Source organism: Pongo pygmaeus, chromosome 8 (genome assembly GCF_028885625.2).
Source record: "Pongo pygmaeus isolate AG05252 chromosome 8, NHGRI_mPonPyg2-v2.0_pri, whole genome shotgun sequence".
Classification (NCBI taxonomy): Eukaryota; Metazoa; Chordata; class Mammalia; order Primates; family Hominidae; genus Pongo; species Pongo pygmaeus.
This window is the reverse complement of record NC_072381.2, coordinates 21,018,701-21,036,642: the sequence shown is the minus strand read 5'-3', so window position 1 is coordinate 21,036,642 and position 17,942 is coordinate 21,018,701. Positions and strand designations below refer to the sequence as shown.

Below are 17,942 nucleotides of genomic sequence, written 5' to 3'. Positions count from 1 at the left end.
CACACCCAGCCCACGCCTGGCTAATTTTTGTATTTTTACTAGAGACGGGGTTTGACCATGTTGGTCAGGCTGATCTCGAACTCCTGACCTTGTGATCTGCCTGCCTCAGCCTCCCAAAGTGCTGGGATTACAGGCGTGCGCCACTGCACCCCGCTGGTGCTTTCTTTTTATTAACTTCTGTCAACTCGGTTTTTCTGTTTAACTCTGAAGAATTAGAGGAAGTGAGGGGTTAAATAATTTGCCCTAGAGGACATGGCATAGCCAGACCTGGACTTTGAGAGTCTAGCCATAAGTGATGTGTCTTGGTCTCATTCTGTATCAAGGCATGGGTAGAGTACAAAAGTAGAAAAGTAAATAACATAAAAGAAGTGCCCAATAAGTAAAGGGTATGAGCAGCTACAGAGATTTTCCCTTTTGGAGCAACCCAAGGTGAAAATATCTATTAAAATACATTAAGCTTGGTTTTTGGAAAAGTTGATAGGGGATTTTGAAACATGATAGCTGTCCATGAGGAACACTTTCTTCATATTCTCCATGTCATATTTTAGAGCTATTGACAAGAAAACTTTGCTGTGATGAAGTGCAGGGCTTAACATTTTTTTAGAGAAAACTTTGCATGAATTTTATATTATAGGTGAAAGGAAAAAAGATGCATTCAATCAAAAGTAACGGTGTCTCTAGCTTGCCAAACAATCCATTAAAGACTTCATCCAGCAAGTCTTGAGTGATGAGTATTTTATTTCCAATTCTATCTTAGTATGAAGAATATTTTATTCACCATTGTATCTCTAACACCAAGCACAGTGCCTGGCATAACAACATTTATTTGTTGAACAAATGAACACAGGTCTCTAGTTAGGTTCTGATCCTAGTACTTCATTGAATAGCTTTGTAAATGAGACAGATAAGTTTTCATAGCCTTCATTTTGTCATCTGTGAAAGAGAGGGCTTTAGGTGTATTGATTCCTTAAGGATCCCTTTGGCTTGAAATTCTGATTCTAGAATCTCAAATGGAAAATTTGTGTTCATAATGCACGTGGTGTTTGGTTTTTGTTTTCAAAAGTTTGTGCATTAAATCTCAACAGCTTATTTTCTTGCAGCACAGTGAAGAGTCCTTAAGAACATATTACGTGATGGGAAATGAGAAATAACTGCACTGCAAGCCTGATGAAGGTAATTCACCTTGGGGAATAGGTGTCACCCTGAGCAACACCAGTACTGTCTCCTCAAATATGAGCCAAAAGCTGTGTCTCAGGCAGTTTTGGCAAGATTTTCTCCCTGCTCTCCTAGAAATTTGCAAGACAAGTTTACAGAAATTACTCCTCCCTATTTCCAAATAAAGATAATGTAATAGATCTATAGAATATTAGAATAGTCTTCTGGCCAGCAGAGGACTTGAGGGAAATAATTAGAATACACACATTCTTTCCTTTTATGGAACAAATAAAATGTACAAGGAATGTCCTTGTGGAATCCACTACACTGGGCCAGCATGATATGGCTGTAGTCTTAGAGTTGTGGTTTCCAAGTTCAGCATGCTTGAGGCAATTTCTTTTTGGTATTTTGTTGGTGAACAGGATATGTGATACCATTAATTTAGCCTGTATCAAAAACTAGTTCAAGACCAACAGCTCCTTCTAGAACACAGTATTTTAGCAGAATAGAGCAATGTTTCCCTAAGTAACAGGTAAAATTTCACAGAGCAGTGTTAGTTTTCTGGGGTAGTGGGTATAATTAAAAAAAAAGATAGGTAGATAGATAGGTAGGTAGGTAGATTAGATTAAATTGGATTAGATTTGATGAGATAGATAGGTTTTGTGTTCAGGGGAACACGAGGTTAAGCAAGCCTAAGCAGGTTTTTTGGTTGAAGGTCTTCTCAGAACTTCTAGTATGTCAATATGCCTTGTAGATCTCTAAGTGGCAGGGACAGAGATTGGGGTACAGATTTCCCAAACACATTTGTTTAAGAAACCTGCTTTTTTCCCCCAGAATCTTTTGTGGAACTTTTGCCTCATGGAACGCAATTTCAGAAATAATTTATACATGATGACTGTGTAGAATGTTTTTCTTGTTAGGATTTTCAGTTTAGGTAAGGCCAAGGCATTTTTTTTTTTTTTACAGTACATTGAAAACTAGATATGATATCAAGAGAAAAAAATTATGCTTGGCTACTTAGAATGACGTATTATTTTTAATAAATTTGTATTTTGTATCATCAGTATTACTATTCAGTGTAGGGTATTTTTTATGCCCAATGCTAATGTGCTATGACTTGGTAAAATTAATTTACCCTGGGATTTACATAACCAGATTAATAAATCATGAGTTGTAGAGAGTCTTGGAATTGCCTGAATTGACATTAAAATATTTGTTTTGAGAAATTTTTTTTAACCTTAGTTTTACGTAACCAAGGACATATACCACATTATAAATATTGTGATGGTTTATTTTTCCAAACTTTTCTGAATGTGGGGTGCCCATTGAGTAATAATGCAAATCACCAATGACTTTGTAAAAATTGACATGATGAGTAGAACTGCAGAATTCAGTGATGATGATTATTTTTGAAACGATGTTTCTAGAATTGTTAAATTATGTATCAACATATGTTAACTGCAACTTCTCATGTTTAATGATGTTTACAATTAATACAATACCATACTCGCCAGTATAAGACTAACAGTCATAATTAACTCACAATAGATTCTTTGAAGTGGTTCAAAGGGCTTTTCATAATAAATAAGTAGCCTCTAATCAGCTAATATAAAGTGGGTATTTTTTAGGATGTGAGAAGTACTGGTATATCTGATAAAACATATAATTTAGGTTAACAAAATGAGTTTGAATGATCCAGATTCACTACCCCAAGTCAGAAAGAAGTCTGACATTCCAGTGAAAGCTTTGTTTAGACAGAGACGAGGAATCTTTGAGATAACAGGCTTTGGACTGTGCTATCTTGAGTGTTAGAGCTGAGCAGTTTTCCCAGAATCTCTAAGTCCGTTTTATGCTCTTTTATGAATGAATAGAATTAGTAAAAGATAAATTTTCTCTTTTGGATTTCTTAACCAGTGGAAAAAAATGTTGACTTTAAAAGTTCATAAGATCAAATTTTGCTTAAGAATACGTTATTTCCACTCGTGAGGCCAGCCTGGTAGACCTCTGAGATCCTGTTCTGTTCACTCACACACCACTGAGATAAGGAGTGAAGTGTGGGCTAAATAGGGCTGAGGCTTGGGCAAGGGCATTTCTGCCAGAGCACTAGAGACGTCAGCATCTCAAGGGCACTGTGGTACAAAAAAGGACGCCACATGAGTAAATTTTAAAAATATAAATATTTTAAAGGGTAAAAATGAGGGTCCCTGTGTTTGAGGATGTAAAAGATGAAACGGAAGAAGAAAAAATAGGGGAAGAAGAAAATGAAGAAGACCAGGTGAGTGAGAAAACACATACTCAGACCAGCGTTTGTTCCTCTAAATTGACAATGAGAAAAATGTTCTTTCTGTTCTTTTCTTTTTTTTCAAATAGGTCTTCTATAAGCCTGTTATTGAAGACTTAAGCATGGAATTGGCCAGAAAATGCACGGAACTCATTAGCGATGTAAGTGGCTGGAGTAATTTTTGTCTTATTTTGCATTGCACCTGTGGTATTATTATGTTATAGAGGCATAGAGCTGTGGGGGAAACCCTGAAATCACCTTTTAAAACAGTCACTTTCCAGATCATGGAACAAAGTCCTGAAATTTTAAGTGATTTCCCCAAGGTCACCTATACAGAGAATTTCTGCTAGAGCAAGTCTCCTCATTCTTAATCCAGAATCCTGTCCCTTATGAGTTTTGCTGTCACTCTGGCATGAAATCATAAGGCATTGAATTGCAGTATTTATTCCATTTGAGAACCCCCAAAGATTTTAGAATGAATATAATGATGTAATTTGTCTTGGGAGGCCCTCTATCTAAATGAATAGTCATTTTTTAACAGTTTGGGGCCTTCTGAAGAATCTAATGAATGGACTTGTCTTCCAGAACAGGAAAATGCACTTATATATATATGTGTGTGTGTGTGTATATATATGTATATATATGTGTGTGTGTATATATATATATGTATATATACATATATATGTATATATATATGCACATAATATTTACTTACAATTCAGGATTTGTGGATTACTGAGCTGCTTGCTAAGAACCCTGATATTAGTGCAAGGATATTAGTGCAAGGGCCATTTTTGTTGTGACATTTTTTAGTAACTGGGATTGGTTGATATTACACTTTAAGGGAATCCCAGAATTATTGAATGATTGAACATATAATTTTATGTTAAATATGTAAGCTAGAATTCAAGAAGTACAAGGAAAAATATTGCTCACCAGGGATGAGAATTTAGATGATCCTCATTAACGGTTCTAAGAGGATTGCTGGTCTAGAGAAAGGGTAACTCCTGTAAAGTGAATATGTGCCTGTGTCTTCATTTAGAGAGATGAGCACAGTACTGGTTGTTTCTGTTGTTGATAATAAGCAAAATGATCAGAATGTTTTGCACCTTTGTTTTCTAAGGGAAGTCGGTCCTGGGCAGGAGGGCAGTGGTCTCGCACATCCTCCAAAGTCAACCTGCCTGGGTTGACTCCACAGTAACCTTGGGAAGGTTATGGAACCTGGCTGGGCTCCATCCCTCAGCTGTAACATTTATAATAAGATTAAATAATGGTAATGCATCTAAAATGCTGAATAAACTATCTGGAACATTGTGAGTACTCCATAAATGTTAGCTGTTATTAACTACTCTGTCTGTCACTTCCTTTTACATCCATCCAATCACAGTTTAGATATGACTGGCTCTTTCTGACAAACCAGAAGGCAAGCACAAAGGATAGTGGTGGAAATCATACCCTTTCCCATATACTTGACATGTGATGTAATTATCCTTTAAATTAAGTATTTCTTTGTGCTATTACTTAATAGTCATTAGCTATTGTATGTGAAAGGTCTCTGTAAATTGCAGTAATAATAAATGACAATGACAACAACAGCAACAATAACAATATTGGCAACAGTTAAGATTTAGTGACTACTGTGTGCCAGGGATTGCAGCTTGCGAGGTAGGCGCTATGCTTTTTCTCCTTTTTGAAGTGAGGAGATAGAGGCACAGAGAGGTTCAGTAGCTTGCCTGGGTCACACAGTTAAGCAGCGGCAGTAATATTTGAACACAAAGGCTTACACTGCAAGTTATCTCTCACTGTAGATTTCCATGAAATGTTGTTATTCGCCTTATTATGTTACTATTATTAGTAATAATGCTACCAACTAAAACCCTAAGTTCCTAACCTCTTCCAGCTTTGATATATTTTTATTGAAGTGCAAACCATGAGGACTAAAGTGGTAACTGTAGTTAGTAGGTGATTTGGTTGGAGTTGTTTTGGATAAGATTGTTTATCAGTGACTTTAAAACCAACATGTTATGAGGGGTGGTGGCCTTTGTCATTTTGCAAAAGCCAAAGCCATACATTTCACACCCATGTAGGTAAAATTAAACAGATAGACATACTTTCCGTTTATTACAGATTTTTGTTGCATGGTACAATGTACTACTTAAATTTAGGACATGATTATTCTGGCTTAATTTATATCTTTGTACACATTCACATTTTGCTTCCAAATAGAATTCTGTACTTGCTAAGACACTTATTTAATTTTTAGATTTTTTTCCTTTTTCTCTTCTTTACTTTCTTTCTTTTTTTCCTTCCTTCCTCCTTCTTCTTCTTCTTTATTTTTTATTTTTTTTTTTAGACAAGGTCTCACTCTGTTGCCCAGGCTGGAGTTCCGTCGTGTGACCGCAGCTCACTGCAGTCTCAATCTCCTGGGCTCAAGTGATTCTCCAGCCTTAGCCTTCCAAGTAGCTAGGGCTACAGGTGTGTGCTACCATGCCTGGCTAATTTTCATTTTCTTTTCTGTAGAGATGGAGTCTCACTATGTTGCTCAGGCTGGTCTCGAACTCTTGGCTTCAAGTGATTCTCCTGCCTCGTTCTCCCAGAATGCTGGGATTACAGGTGTGAGCCACCGGGCTGGCCCTGCTTCGTTTCTGTAGATGAGAGGGATGGTTTCATGGACTTCTCTTCCTCGTACGGCCTAATTATTACTCTATGGACTTCTTCCAGCTTTCATATATCCTTAATAACCAAGATGTAATAATCAGAACTGTGCAGAGCGGTACAGATGTGGATGGTCTAGATCATGTCTGGAGCAGGATGATGTTATGCTTAGCTTCTAGCACCCTTTACGATGCTATGAAGAGTTTCTTAGACTTGGGAGATGCAGAAAGCTGTTAGATCAGCTTGATGATCTGTAGACCATCAGAGCCATTTCATTCCTAATTTCTGACCTGTAGCTGATAGCTTAGGACCCACCATCTTTAAATAATAGTTTGAATTATTTTAACCACACTAGGACTAGATCTAATCTGTAGTTTTCTGCCCTCTTGCCTGGCCCTTTGAGAACTTCTGAAGTTCGTCTCAGTTTGCCATTTCCCTTACTGAGACAGCTTGGAGTCAGCAGACCTGTAGACACTGCTGTATCATCCCCTTGTCAGACAATTTATAGAAATGTTAAGCAAGATTGGCCTAGAGATCAGCCCTAGGAAGCCTGCCTGCTTAGAATTCTCCATAGAGAGAAATGTCAGTTTTTCAGGTCAAGTGGCTTCACTTTGGGAATCAGTATAAGGCATTTTTCTTTCTTTCTGTTTCTCCCCCCACCTAGTTTCTGCTTTGCACTTGCTCTATCCATGTTATGGGGTTTCTCTCTGCACAACTCACTTCCCAATTTTGAAGAACAGCTGGTCTTCTGAGGCAGCCTCTTTTATTTTTCTGTTAATCACATAATACTAGTATTTTCTCAGATATATTTTCGCAGATATACTCTCTCTCATATTTAGTCCTGTTAGTCTAATCTAACAATATCTAATCAATCCCTTGAATAAGTTAAACCTATCCTCTCTATTGAGTATTCAGAATCATGGATCTAGTAGCCTTCTGGTGGGGAGTCATAAAAAAGATTGGGCAAAAGGGAATCTTTTGAATGTTTCTTGTAGATTAGGCAGAAAGAGACTTCTGCCGCAACAGGTGGACCGCATCTGCGTGCAGCCTCTCACTCAGTGTTTAGTTCAAGGCTGTTTAGGGTGTTCATCTGCATGGCAGCAGGAAGAATATTTTCCAGGCAAATGAACGTTGTTGTGGGTAAATCCTTTCAATGCCAAAAACATTAAATTCTGTGGTTACTCCTCCAGAGAAAGCTTAGATGGTATCAGAAAACCTGGGAGAGTGACCTTAGCTATGTCCAGCCCAGTTAAATAATGATGGAGCCATAGTTCTTCCTTCCAGGGTTTATTGAATTTAACTTGTGTGATTTCACTTGTGAAAAGGCTTTCCAGATACTTTCAGTTAAGAATTCTTGTGAAAGGAAAGATCCTCAAACATCTCCATGTCTGTCATCTGATTTCAGCCTTTAGCTAATGTCATACTCATTCAAAGAAACTTGGCCAGGAGGAGGAAGCGACCCTGCACCAAATTCATCCTAATTGTAATGGAGACATGTGGGATTTGTGGGTGAGGGCAAAAGAGAAGGTCAATGTTTGGGACATCTTAATGATCATGAAGTCATCAATTTTGCCCTTTTTGTCTTTTGGTGTTGGGTTGTGTATTGGGTAGGAGTGCAGATGACTGGAAAAACAGGAAAACTCTAACACAATGGCTTAACAAGTAGGTTTTTGTTTCCCCAGCCTCCACATACAGAGCCTGGAGGTAGGTAGTTCAGTCTGGGTACTATGGGTGTTATCAGTCTCCCAGGCTCCTTTCCTTCTATTCTGTCGTCATTAGTATGGTGGCTTTTTCCTTGGTAATGACATCATTGCTGCTGCCTTCCCTGTGATTGAGAAGGAAAAATGTGGAAGACAGAATGTCAAAGGGTTGTGCAGCATCTCTCCCTTTATACCAGAAACGCTAGAAGCACTTCTGGGAAGATTTCCACTAAAGTCACAGAGCGTGCGGCGTCCCCAGGCCAAACACTGAATGGCATGACCATGCCTGGTTTAGATCAGTTTGTCCTCTGGGGCTGGGCAGGAGCCTGGCTGCTCTCATTAATCCATCTGGGCTCTTTTAATAGGAGATAATGGGAGTGGCCAGTCTATCCAATAGATGGCGTCAACCTGAGATTGTAAGATGTAGACATGGCTGTAATAAAATATAGCAATCTATTCAGTGATTTTTATTTTACCTAAGATTTGTTTCATTGACCAATATAGTTCCCTTTCAACGATCATTTCCTATTATCTTGGTGTAGGAAGGCTACTAATATGTATCTAATATTTATATAAATATTGCTTATGTATTTAAAAATCTAAGATTCTTTGCTTATTTTCATTCATATTGCACAATTCACTTGAAATCACGCATGATTGTGACTTCTAACAAATTGTACAATTTCTCTTGAATTGTACAAATTGTAAAGGATCTTAAATTTTAAATACACCTTCAATTAAAATATACAAATATATGTATCTTTTTAATAAAGACCCAAGAAAAAAAATAGAGTCTACAATTAAGACTGAGCTATTTGTCTGCCTAACAGAAGAAGTAAATACCTCACCCTTATCCAGTCCTCCTGTCCTGAACATTCTGCATGTGTCAGACTTTATCAGGAGGCTGTAGGCACAAGCACATACCACTGCAGTGAAGAATGTGAATGTGATGGGGAATAGATGGTGGCAAAAGATAAAAATAATGAGTCAAACTTAAGCCTAATGATAGGCTATTTTCTCTCACACTTAATTACATAACGGAGATACTTTTTTCTCCATATGATCAAAATAGCCTACTATTTATCATACTGCCATTAACAGTTTAATTACTAGTGGCTGAGGAGGGTGATTTGCAGGAACCTAAAATTATGGCTAATCTCTGAGAAGAAAAAAAGTAATTTAGTGCTCAGATAAGATAAATATGTTCTCATGTTGATTTCATGAATAAAGCAAATGTTTAATGTGGCAGGCATCTGATATCCAAGAGTCACAGCAGTGAAATATGGCGTTTTGAAATAACTTCACTTAATCTGTATCTAGTTCTACCGCAGGTTAAGTAATGCCCCTCAAATCAGGTTTGCATATGGGAAAATCTCCATGTACTCTTAGTATATAACATCAATATTATTCACGTCCTCTAAGAACCAGGTAGTATATGCAATTCAACTCCGCTTTTGGGTTATAATTAGGGAGAACATATAATTTATCATCTGAAACAGGAACACTTTTTCAGTCTAAGTATTTACGGTCTTGGGAGGATAAACACGAGTATATTACAGAGTGATACAACTTCTAGCAAATTACCTCCATCTTCTCAATGAGTCATAGTTTTGCCTTCCCAGTTTCCAGATTGTGCAGCAATTAGTGTGACAGTGTGATTATATTTTAGGTCCTTCTCCACATTTCCTGACTTCTTTTGGGCTCAAATATCCACCCAGGTCTTCCCCCAGCATAACAATTCTGGCCTCTCCCCGAAGGGAAAGAGAGTGAGTCATTTGACTTGTGAGTTGCAGAGAAGAGATGAGCAGGCTTAGCTAAGCCTCACTGGGCTTTCTTTTGCTGATCTCCAGCAAGAAGGTCTTCTGGAATGATCTCCACTACATAGCAAGCTTTCTGGGCAGGTTCAGTTCTTCTCTGCACTGGGGAGGAGGATTGGGAAGCCTATGGGTGCTCATAAATTGGGAGGAATTAGTAACAGGAAGCCCATGGTGGCCACAATTTAAGCCTCTTCTTGTAATCAAGTATGTCTAGGTAATAACGCTAATAGTGATCCCCATTTAATTTCTGCCTCTACTTCTTAATTGGTCACATCTGTCATGCTGACTACTTATTTTCTACCTTGAGATAGGCAGCTGTGTTTCTGTTTGGCCAAAGGCTTACATGTCAAGGCTAAAAAGCAACAAAACACCAGGACACTTGTAGGAGTGAGATGGCACATGCTTGCTAATTGCACTGGGCAGGCTGGGTAAACAGGACCCATCACCCGTAGCCAGCACGCCTGGTGTTGATGCTTAACTGGACCCTCGCTTATCTAAAGAATGGTCTTTCCTCACTATGCCTCATCATCTTTGCAATCCTGTGCTGGATATCCGTTTATTTAACTTGGCTTGTTTTGAGGCCCCTTTCACATTTGAGTATTTACTTCAGTAAATGGACTTTATCAACCTAATTCTCATTCAAAAAAGGCCATTAGAATTGTTTTTCTTTTTCTCTTCTTATGTAAATCATTCTCTTTTTTAGATCCATTATAAAGAAGAGTTTAAAAAGTCCAAGGATAAGTGTACATTTGTGACTGACACTCCGATGCTAAACCATGTAAAAAATATTGGTGCTTTTATTTCTGAGGTAAGGTATCAAAAGCTTGCAAACTGGCTTGCATTTATCTTTTTCTTATTATATAGATGAAAGTCTGTGCATTAAAGAGATGAAGAATAATATTTTCAAAAGCACTACTGAATGTTAGTAATAGCTACATAATTATCTAATGTGATGGACTGTCGTTAAACTCATATAGATTGACATATTTTACTATGTATGCTTCATATATTCTATTATATATGTCTATATTTTGACTCTAAATCTTTCTTATTTATATACGATTCCTCTTGAAAAGGCATCTTTTTATCAAATAAGTAAAGCACTGGCACAATAGTTCACTTTAGAAGTTCCATTATTTTGTTTCCTAATAGATATATTAGAGATAAATGATTGAATATCATTTTGGAAATAAATAAGATTTACCAGTTTTCTAAAATGTGATATCTTTGATAAATAATTTTAAATGAATTTAAACTATTTTGGAGTAGGATAAAATTCAGTTCAACAGTGATACCTGTTATAAAATCACAGACTGAGGAATACGCTATATTCATTTTCCAGCTGAAAAATTATGTAGTTTCTTTCTGAGAGCATTTAGAACTACAGTTTATGTTGCATTGTAAAGCATAATGTTAACGATGATGATTTCTGTGATGAGGCATTACTGGAGTCTGTGAATAGATCACTTAGATATGTTTGAAAAGAAAATGAATGAAATAATGTTGTAAATGACTGACCTCTAGTGTTTCATAAATTATGTTGGAAAAAGATCAACTGGATGTTCTTGGGATTATTTCTGCTAATGCGAAACAATTTTGAATGAAATCAGTACATTTTCTTTCATTAAGTACCAAAATCCAAAGAGTGTGGTAGCAGAAGGCTTGCACAGGATCTGTGTTCAATAAATCAATACTGAAATCTAGCTCTGAGCAGGAAGAACATCAGGAACTCATCTGCAGATAATGGAAGAACACAGTTTGTTTGTCTTAGCTATGTTCCATTCTCCCGTGCACATGAATACTCGATGTTCTCAATTATTGATTATGTTTCCTGAAGGAGTTAATTGCAGAGCAAAATATTGGAAGTGAGCAATCTATTGTGTTCCCTTGAACCTTAGTTTTCCCAAGAGGAAAGAGTGTTTGTCTTTAGAGTAGTGATTGAGATGGCTTAAAGACAGTGCAGGCTAGAGGTGGGTAGGCACATAAACAACAAAAAAAGCACTCACTCACCCCTCCCCCTGGAGCAGGAGGAGGCTGAGAAGACCTGAATAAAAGAACACTGTCCTTTGTCATGTTCTAGATAGTAGATTCTAACGACTTGTATTTTCTGGAACAACTCGAATTGTTTGCTCACTCATCCAGCATGAAACTGTCAATATACACAAATAGATTTACTTTTAGAATGTGCTTGCATTTAAATGGAAAGCCGTTATATCCTGCATGTCTCATAGAAAGTGTTCTCTATGATAAATTGGATTTATTTCTATCTCTTCAGAATACTGGAGTTTGTCAGCTCCAGTATCTAAAATTAAAATGGTCTGCAGATTTTAAAATCAATTCTGTTTTGGAAGAAAGTTTCTTCTTTTCTTCTTATAATCACAGTTAAAAAAAAATGGAAGTTTATGTATTTATTTATTTTCCTGTTTTTTTCTCCCCCAGGCAAAATACAAAGGCACCATTAAAGCGGACCTTTCTAATTCTCTTTACAAGCGGATGCCAGCCACAATTGACAGTGTTTTTGCAAGAGAAGTTACACAGCTCCAGAGTGAGGTGGGGTTTTTCTAAAGTGTTTCATAATTTTGTAGATAAACCATATAACTGGAAAAAAGTTACTCAGCATTTTAATAAAATGTTTTCATCGTGGGTGTTAAATACCAAATGAAAGTTGAAAGCAACTGATTAATGTGCTGTCAGTAGTTGCTGTTGAAATTGCAGAAAATGAAAAGGACACGCAGGTTTATGTCAGTCACATGGTACTGTTTTCTGAGTCCCATTCAGCGCAATTTATAGAGCAAATCTTAATCTCATTTAGACAGCTTACATGGATGAAATTCTCATAGTAAATATTAAACTATTCTCTGATTTGATATATGATCCCTAAGTAGAGAATATTTGAATAGCTTGTTAAAAGCCACATAAAGAGATAATGGGGCTGGACACTCCGGCTCAGGCCTGTAATTCCAGTACTTCAGGAGGCCAAGGTGGGCAGATTGCTTGAGCTCAGGAGTTCAAGACAAGCCTGGGCAACACGGCAAAAGCTGGTCTCTACCAAAAATACAAAAATTAGCCATATGTTGGCATGCATCTGTGATGCCAGCTACTCAGGAGGCTGAGGTGGGAGGATTGCTTGAGCCTGGGAAGTTGAGGCTGCAGTGAAGCAAGATCATGCCACTGCACTTCAACTAGAGCAACAGAGTGAGCCTCTGTCTCAAAAAAAAAAAAAAAAAAAAAAAAGATAATGGTTAAATTCAGGATCCACAGATCTGCTTCATCAATTAGACAAGTGATTCCTGAATTTCCTTTTCTGTGGATTGTGTTTTTCCTTTAGGATATCTCAGGCTACCAAAAACAGCCCCCATCAGGTGGAAGTTACTATTTGATGATTGCCAGTTGCAGAGGAACTTAAGAATTGTCATCATGTAAACTCATTTTGAATCCAGAAGGGTTTAGGAGTAATTTTCTCTTTGTAGCATATCAACACATAAGGCATTCTTAATCTATTGCATTTCCTAGAACAGAATTTCTAAATGGAATGTTTCACCTCTTTCTTGTTCATCTTAATATTGTGTTTTCTTCACAGAACAATCAAATTTGGGGAGGTTATTTTGTTAATCTATTCTTTAGCTCTCTCAGCTACATGAGAGCAGGGACCTCATCTGTCTTGTTCCTTGCTCTGGTCTTGTGCTCGGAAGAGTCCTGGCACATAGAGAGTGCTCAGTAAAAACTTGTAAAATGGATTTTGTGGAATTTTAAAATTTTCTTTCTAAGGATGTGCTTCCTTTTACATAGTTTGTATTCTTCATTTCACATTTTAGGTTAATAATAGTAAACACACAGAAGTTGTTCTATGCATTTCATGTGTATTTATGCCAGTCAGTCCTCACAACAACCCAATGAGCTGTCCCCAGATTAGAGTTGTGGAGACTGAAGCACAGAGAGGTTAAGTCAGTTGGCCAAGGTGGCACAGCCAGTAAATGGCAGCGCCAGCACATGAATATGGGCAGTCTGGCCCCAGAGTCTAGGTTTTTAACCACACACTATGCTATGTTTTTCCTACCATTTCCAACCCTCTTTTTCTTATTAAGCAAGCAAGTTTACTTCTTTCCCCAGAATTTCTTTTTTTAAGATGGAGTCTTGCTTGGTCACCCAGGCTGGAATGCAGTGGCTTGATCTCAGCTCACTGCAACCTCTGCCTCCCGGGTTCAAGTTATTCTCATGCCTCAGCCTCCTGAGTAGCTGGCATTACAGGCGCACACCACCACACCCAGCTAATTTTTGTATTTTTTTAGTAGAGAAGGGGTCTCGCCATGTTGGCCAGGCTGGTCTCGAACTCCTGACCTCAGTCGATCTGCCCACCTCAGACTCCCAAAGTGCAGGGATTACAGGTGTGAGCCACTGCACCCTACCTTTCCCCAGAATCTTTTTAAGTAGAGATACGTAGATAATCTTATTTAAAAAAATTTTTTTTTAAGTTCTGGGGTACATGTGCAGGATGCGCAGATTTGTTACATAGGTAAACGTGTGCCATGGTGATTTGCTGCACCTATTTAATATCAACCCATCCCCTAGGTATTAAGCCCAGCGTGCATTAGCTATTTTTAAGTAGTCTGAAAATACATTACTCTTGAAAAATGCTGAGCATAGTTATTCTTTGCAGAACACCTTTAAGTATTTCACTATTACACATTTAAATGTCCACTGTGTACCTGACTTGGCAGTAAACTAATCTCAGTTATGCAACATGCAGCTTAAAATATATGATGTCAAGGTTCTGCATGGGTGACTGTGACTAATGTCCTTTATTTTTCCTGCCAATATCTGGCCACCTAAGCACTTGCTGATAATGTGGGTTACTTTAAAAAGCAGATAATTACAACTCAACACTTGATATGTGACAAGCAACAATTAAGCAATAAAGAAAGAAAAGGAAAACAATCTATTATTGCTTTTATACTTCCTTGGGAAGGCAACTTTTCCGATGTTTGCATCCTCATTTCTTTGGAAGCACACAACAGCTCTCAACATAGAACTTAACATGAAAAATAATCCAGGTTGTATATTTTGGAATCTATCATTTGTTTTGTCAGAATAGGTTCCCACTGACATTGTTAACATGTTATCCTTTACTAAAATAGGCACCACTGGGAAAGGTGCGTATGCACTCACAATTAGCATTGATTTCCATTGTTGTAATTAGTCACTGAACTTATTAATAAAGAAAAACCTAGATTTTGAATAAGGTAGCTATTTCAAAGATTTATGTAACTCATAACATTTCTTTAGAGTTACGTACATCAATTTTATTATTGTTAAAATTGTGATTCTTAGAGTTTACCTAATCAGAGGGGCAAGAAAGTATAAGAACCATTTGACAGTATCTATGATAATTAAAGAACTAACATTTACTGTGTCCAAATAGTATCAGATTTGTGATATCCTAACTCGGAGTATTGGATGAATTCAGAAATTTAATGATATTCTGGGTTCTAATGAAAAGTCTCTGTAACTTCTGACAAATTATTACAACAAACTATTATCTTAAAGTCAATTTGCAAACACTCTCAGATGCTTAAATTCAAACTAGAATGATAAGGTAAAGTTTGCTAGATGAACACTTACAGAAAATGCCTGAAAGGAAGAAATGCCAGAAAAAGAGAGAGATGTAGAGTTTTTAGGAGGCCATTTTATTAGCTATCCCCTATTAACAATTTTATAAGCACAGATTACAAAGAAAGCTTCTGAAAATGAAATGGACCATGCCATGAGGTGGCGAGATCCTTCCCATTAGGGCTGTTTCAGGCAAAGGCTAAATAATGCCTTATCATAGAAGCAATTCAGGCTACTCAGGCATTGGAACTGCAGCTTAATGAGAGTCTATGTTCATCCACGGTGGTCACAGGATTCTGTTTCAGAAGTCCAGAGGTGTCTATGCTATGGGAATAACAGCACATTTACCTGTGTCATATAAAATATAATGTAAGTTATGTTATTATTCTGATCGTCTTTGTAGCATCCTATGCTATGTTGTTAGACACAATAAATAACCATCAAGTAGAATTAAGGAGCCAGATAAATCCTACTTTTCAGAGGCAAAGCCATTATTTTAATTTTCATACTTGACCTCCTTGTCCAGTAAACTTTAATTTAGAGATCTATGAATTTTCTGAAAGCGAGGACAGGGAGAAGCTTCAGGGCATCTGTGAAACCCCCAATTTCAGTGCCAAATTTGGCCAGATGCTGTGGCTCATGCCTGTAATCCCAGAACTTTGGAAGGCCAAGGTGGGCAGATCTCTTGAGCCCAGGAGTTCAAGACCAGCCTGGGCAACATAGTGAGACTCCATCTCTAAAATAAATGAATAAATAAGTAAATGCCAAAAAAAATCTATAAGTTAAACATAAATGTGCATTTTATCTGTATACATATGAAATATAAAATATGCTGTAAGATCAAAAATATAAAATAAATGTATTTATCACTTATATAAACAAAGTGTATATGACTATTCCAAGTGGACTCCTGTCTCCAGGTTCCCAGTAACATGACAATCTCAGTTCTCAAAGTATGAAGAAAACAGCTTTAATCTAGGGAAATGCCACACAATAAAGACAAATCCTAAGAAATCAAATTTATCAGCAAATTTATTAGCTTGACACAATTTTCCATTAGCTATTTTAAGGAAGAAAATGAATATGATAAATTAAAGTTCAGCTCCCTCCAATTTGATGTAATCTTAATTCTAAAGTGGTACTTAGTAGCGGCTATAAATGAAATGACGATTTTAATGCTGCAAGTAGAAAATTACATAGCCTTTTTAGAAACAGTGCTTTTTAAAATTGTGCTTGATGACTCATCATTTCTGTGATAACCCACAAAATGATCAGCTGCATTGGTTACATTTATAAAGTCACAAGTATATGATAGTAGGTCTAAAGTACAAAATAAACCAGGCAACCATGAAAAAGGAAATAGGCATATACTAGTTCTTTTCATTTAAGAAGAAGGAGCAAATCTCACAGAGGTTTTTGGCTTTATAGACTTGGGTACCCATGAAACTCCTCCTTTCCCTACCTCTGAGTTATAACACAGAATGTAATAGAACTGAGATAATGGACTTTCTCCACCTGAATGGAGGTTCTTAAAGGGTTTCCTGCTTAACATAATTAATTGGTGAAAATGTAAAGATACAGTCACCAGAGGGAGATATCTTGATGGAGTATGTTGGTGGACAGACTCTAACAAGATGAATTATCCCTGGAACATTGTGAGGTGCTGCTTCTGAGTCCTGGTAACCAACCAAATCCACAGGATTGGAGGTAGAAACATGGCTGGGCAGGACTGAATAAGACTTAAAGGCATCAGTTGACAGAAGTCTCAGCATAGCCATCAAAAGAAAAATGTTGTGATCTATGGATGTGTTAATAACGTTTAGCATGTGGGAGGTGATAACCTGGATTAAATCTAACAGTTCTAATTAAGATTGGTCCGACCATTGTGAGCACCTTAAGAAAGAGATTGATAAATTGGGATTTGGGCTGAAGAGAGCATGTAAGGTGTTCAGGAGCGCAGCACTTTAATCCATACTGTGAGTCTGGAGGAACAGAAGTCATTGACGGCTGTCTTCCCACATTGAAAGTTCTGTCTCATGAACTAGGCTCTTTTCATATGGCCACATAGATGCAGCTAGCGGGGAGATAGATTGGGGTTTCAGTAAAGAAAGAACTTTCAATCTGAGCTTTCAAAATTTAGAGGCTGTGGTGGCCCAGGTTGAGTTCTCTTTCAGTGGAAATTTTTGAAAAACTAGACGGCGGTCCAGAGAGGGAATTTAAACATTGATAGTTATACCAGATGACATTTTTTTTTTGGATGACAAGATTCGATGACTTTAGTTGTAAAAATCAGACTTAGCACATTAATCCTTTAGATAGGTATATTATCCAAGTTGAATAGGTGGTTAATACTGTTTATAAAAGCCAGTGAAGAGTTTAAGCTCACAAGAATGTTTAGTAAACTCATTTATTCATCTGTTCACTAAACATTTATTGCATTTCTACTCTGTCATTCACTATGTTAGGCACAGGATAAAAAGATGTGTGAGACAGACATGTGCCCAAGGAGCTCATATTGGTAAAAACTTTCTCCTTAAGTTTAATTTTATATATTCTTTTCATTGAAAACTAGATCTTGTTTTGTTCTTGGTAAAGCCTGTTCTAGTTTTTCTTTTTCTTTTACTTTCCCTTTCTCTTTTCCTTTTCCTCTCTCCTCTCTTCTTTCTTTTCTCTTTTCCTTGTTTCCTTTCTTTCCTTCTTTCCTTTCCTTCCTTTCCTCCTCTCTTT

At 37.2% G+C, this 17,942-nt stretch overlaps 1 protein-coding gene and 1 long non-coding RNA gene across 11 annotated transcripts in view; one reads left to right on the top strand and one right to left on the bottom strand.

Annotated features, from left to right (window-relative positions):
• NEBL (nebulette) overlaps positions 1–17,942 on the top strand; it is a 399,766-nt gene that overhangs the window by 273,485 nt on the left and 108,339 nt on the right. For 5 of the 10 annotated variants that reach the window (XM_063669620.1, XM_063669623.1, XM_063669619.1 and 2 more), the window contains 4 exons: positions 1,101–1,173; positions 3,526–3,597; positions 10,312–10,416; positions 12,048–12,158. The exons of 2 other annotated variants lie outside the window; for them this stretch is intronic. In XM_063669620.1, coding sequence (XP_063525690.1) covers positions 1,141–1,173; positions 3,526–3,597; positions 10,312–10,416; positions 12,048–12,158 — 321 coding nt within the window. In that variant the 5' untranslated portion in view covers positions 1,101–1,140. Of the gene's footprint in view, positions 1–1,100; positions 1,174–3,243; positions 3,431–3,525; positions 3,598–10,311; positions 10,417–12,047; positions 12,159–17,942 lie in introns of those variants that run through there. 3 more of the 10 variants (XM_054503211.2, XM_054503212.2, XM_054503210.1) reach the window with 2 other exon arrangements.
• The window catches only part of LOC129044944 (uncharacterized), a 70,969-nt gene that overhangs the window by 10,247 nt on the left and 42,780 nt on the right, over positions 1–17,942 (bottom strand). The window lies entirely within an intron of this gene.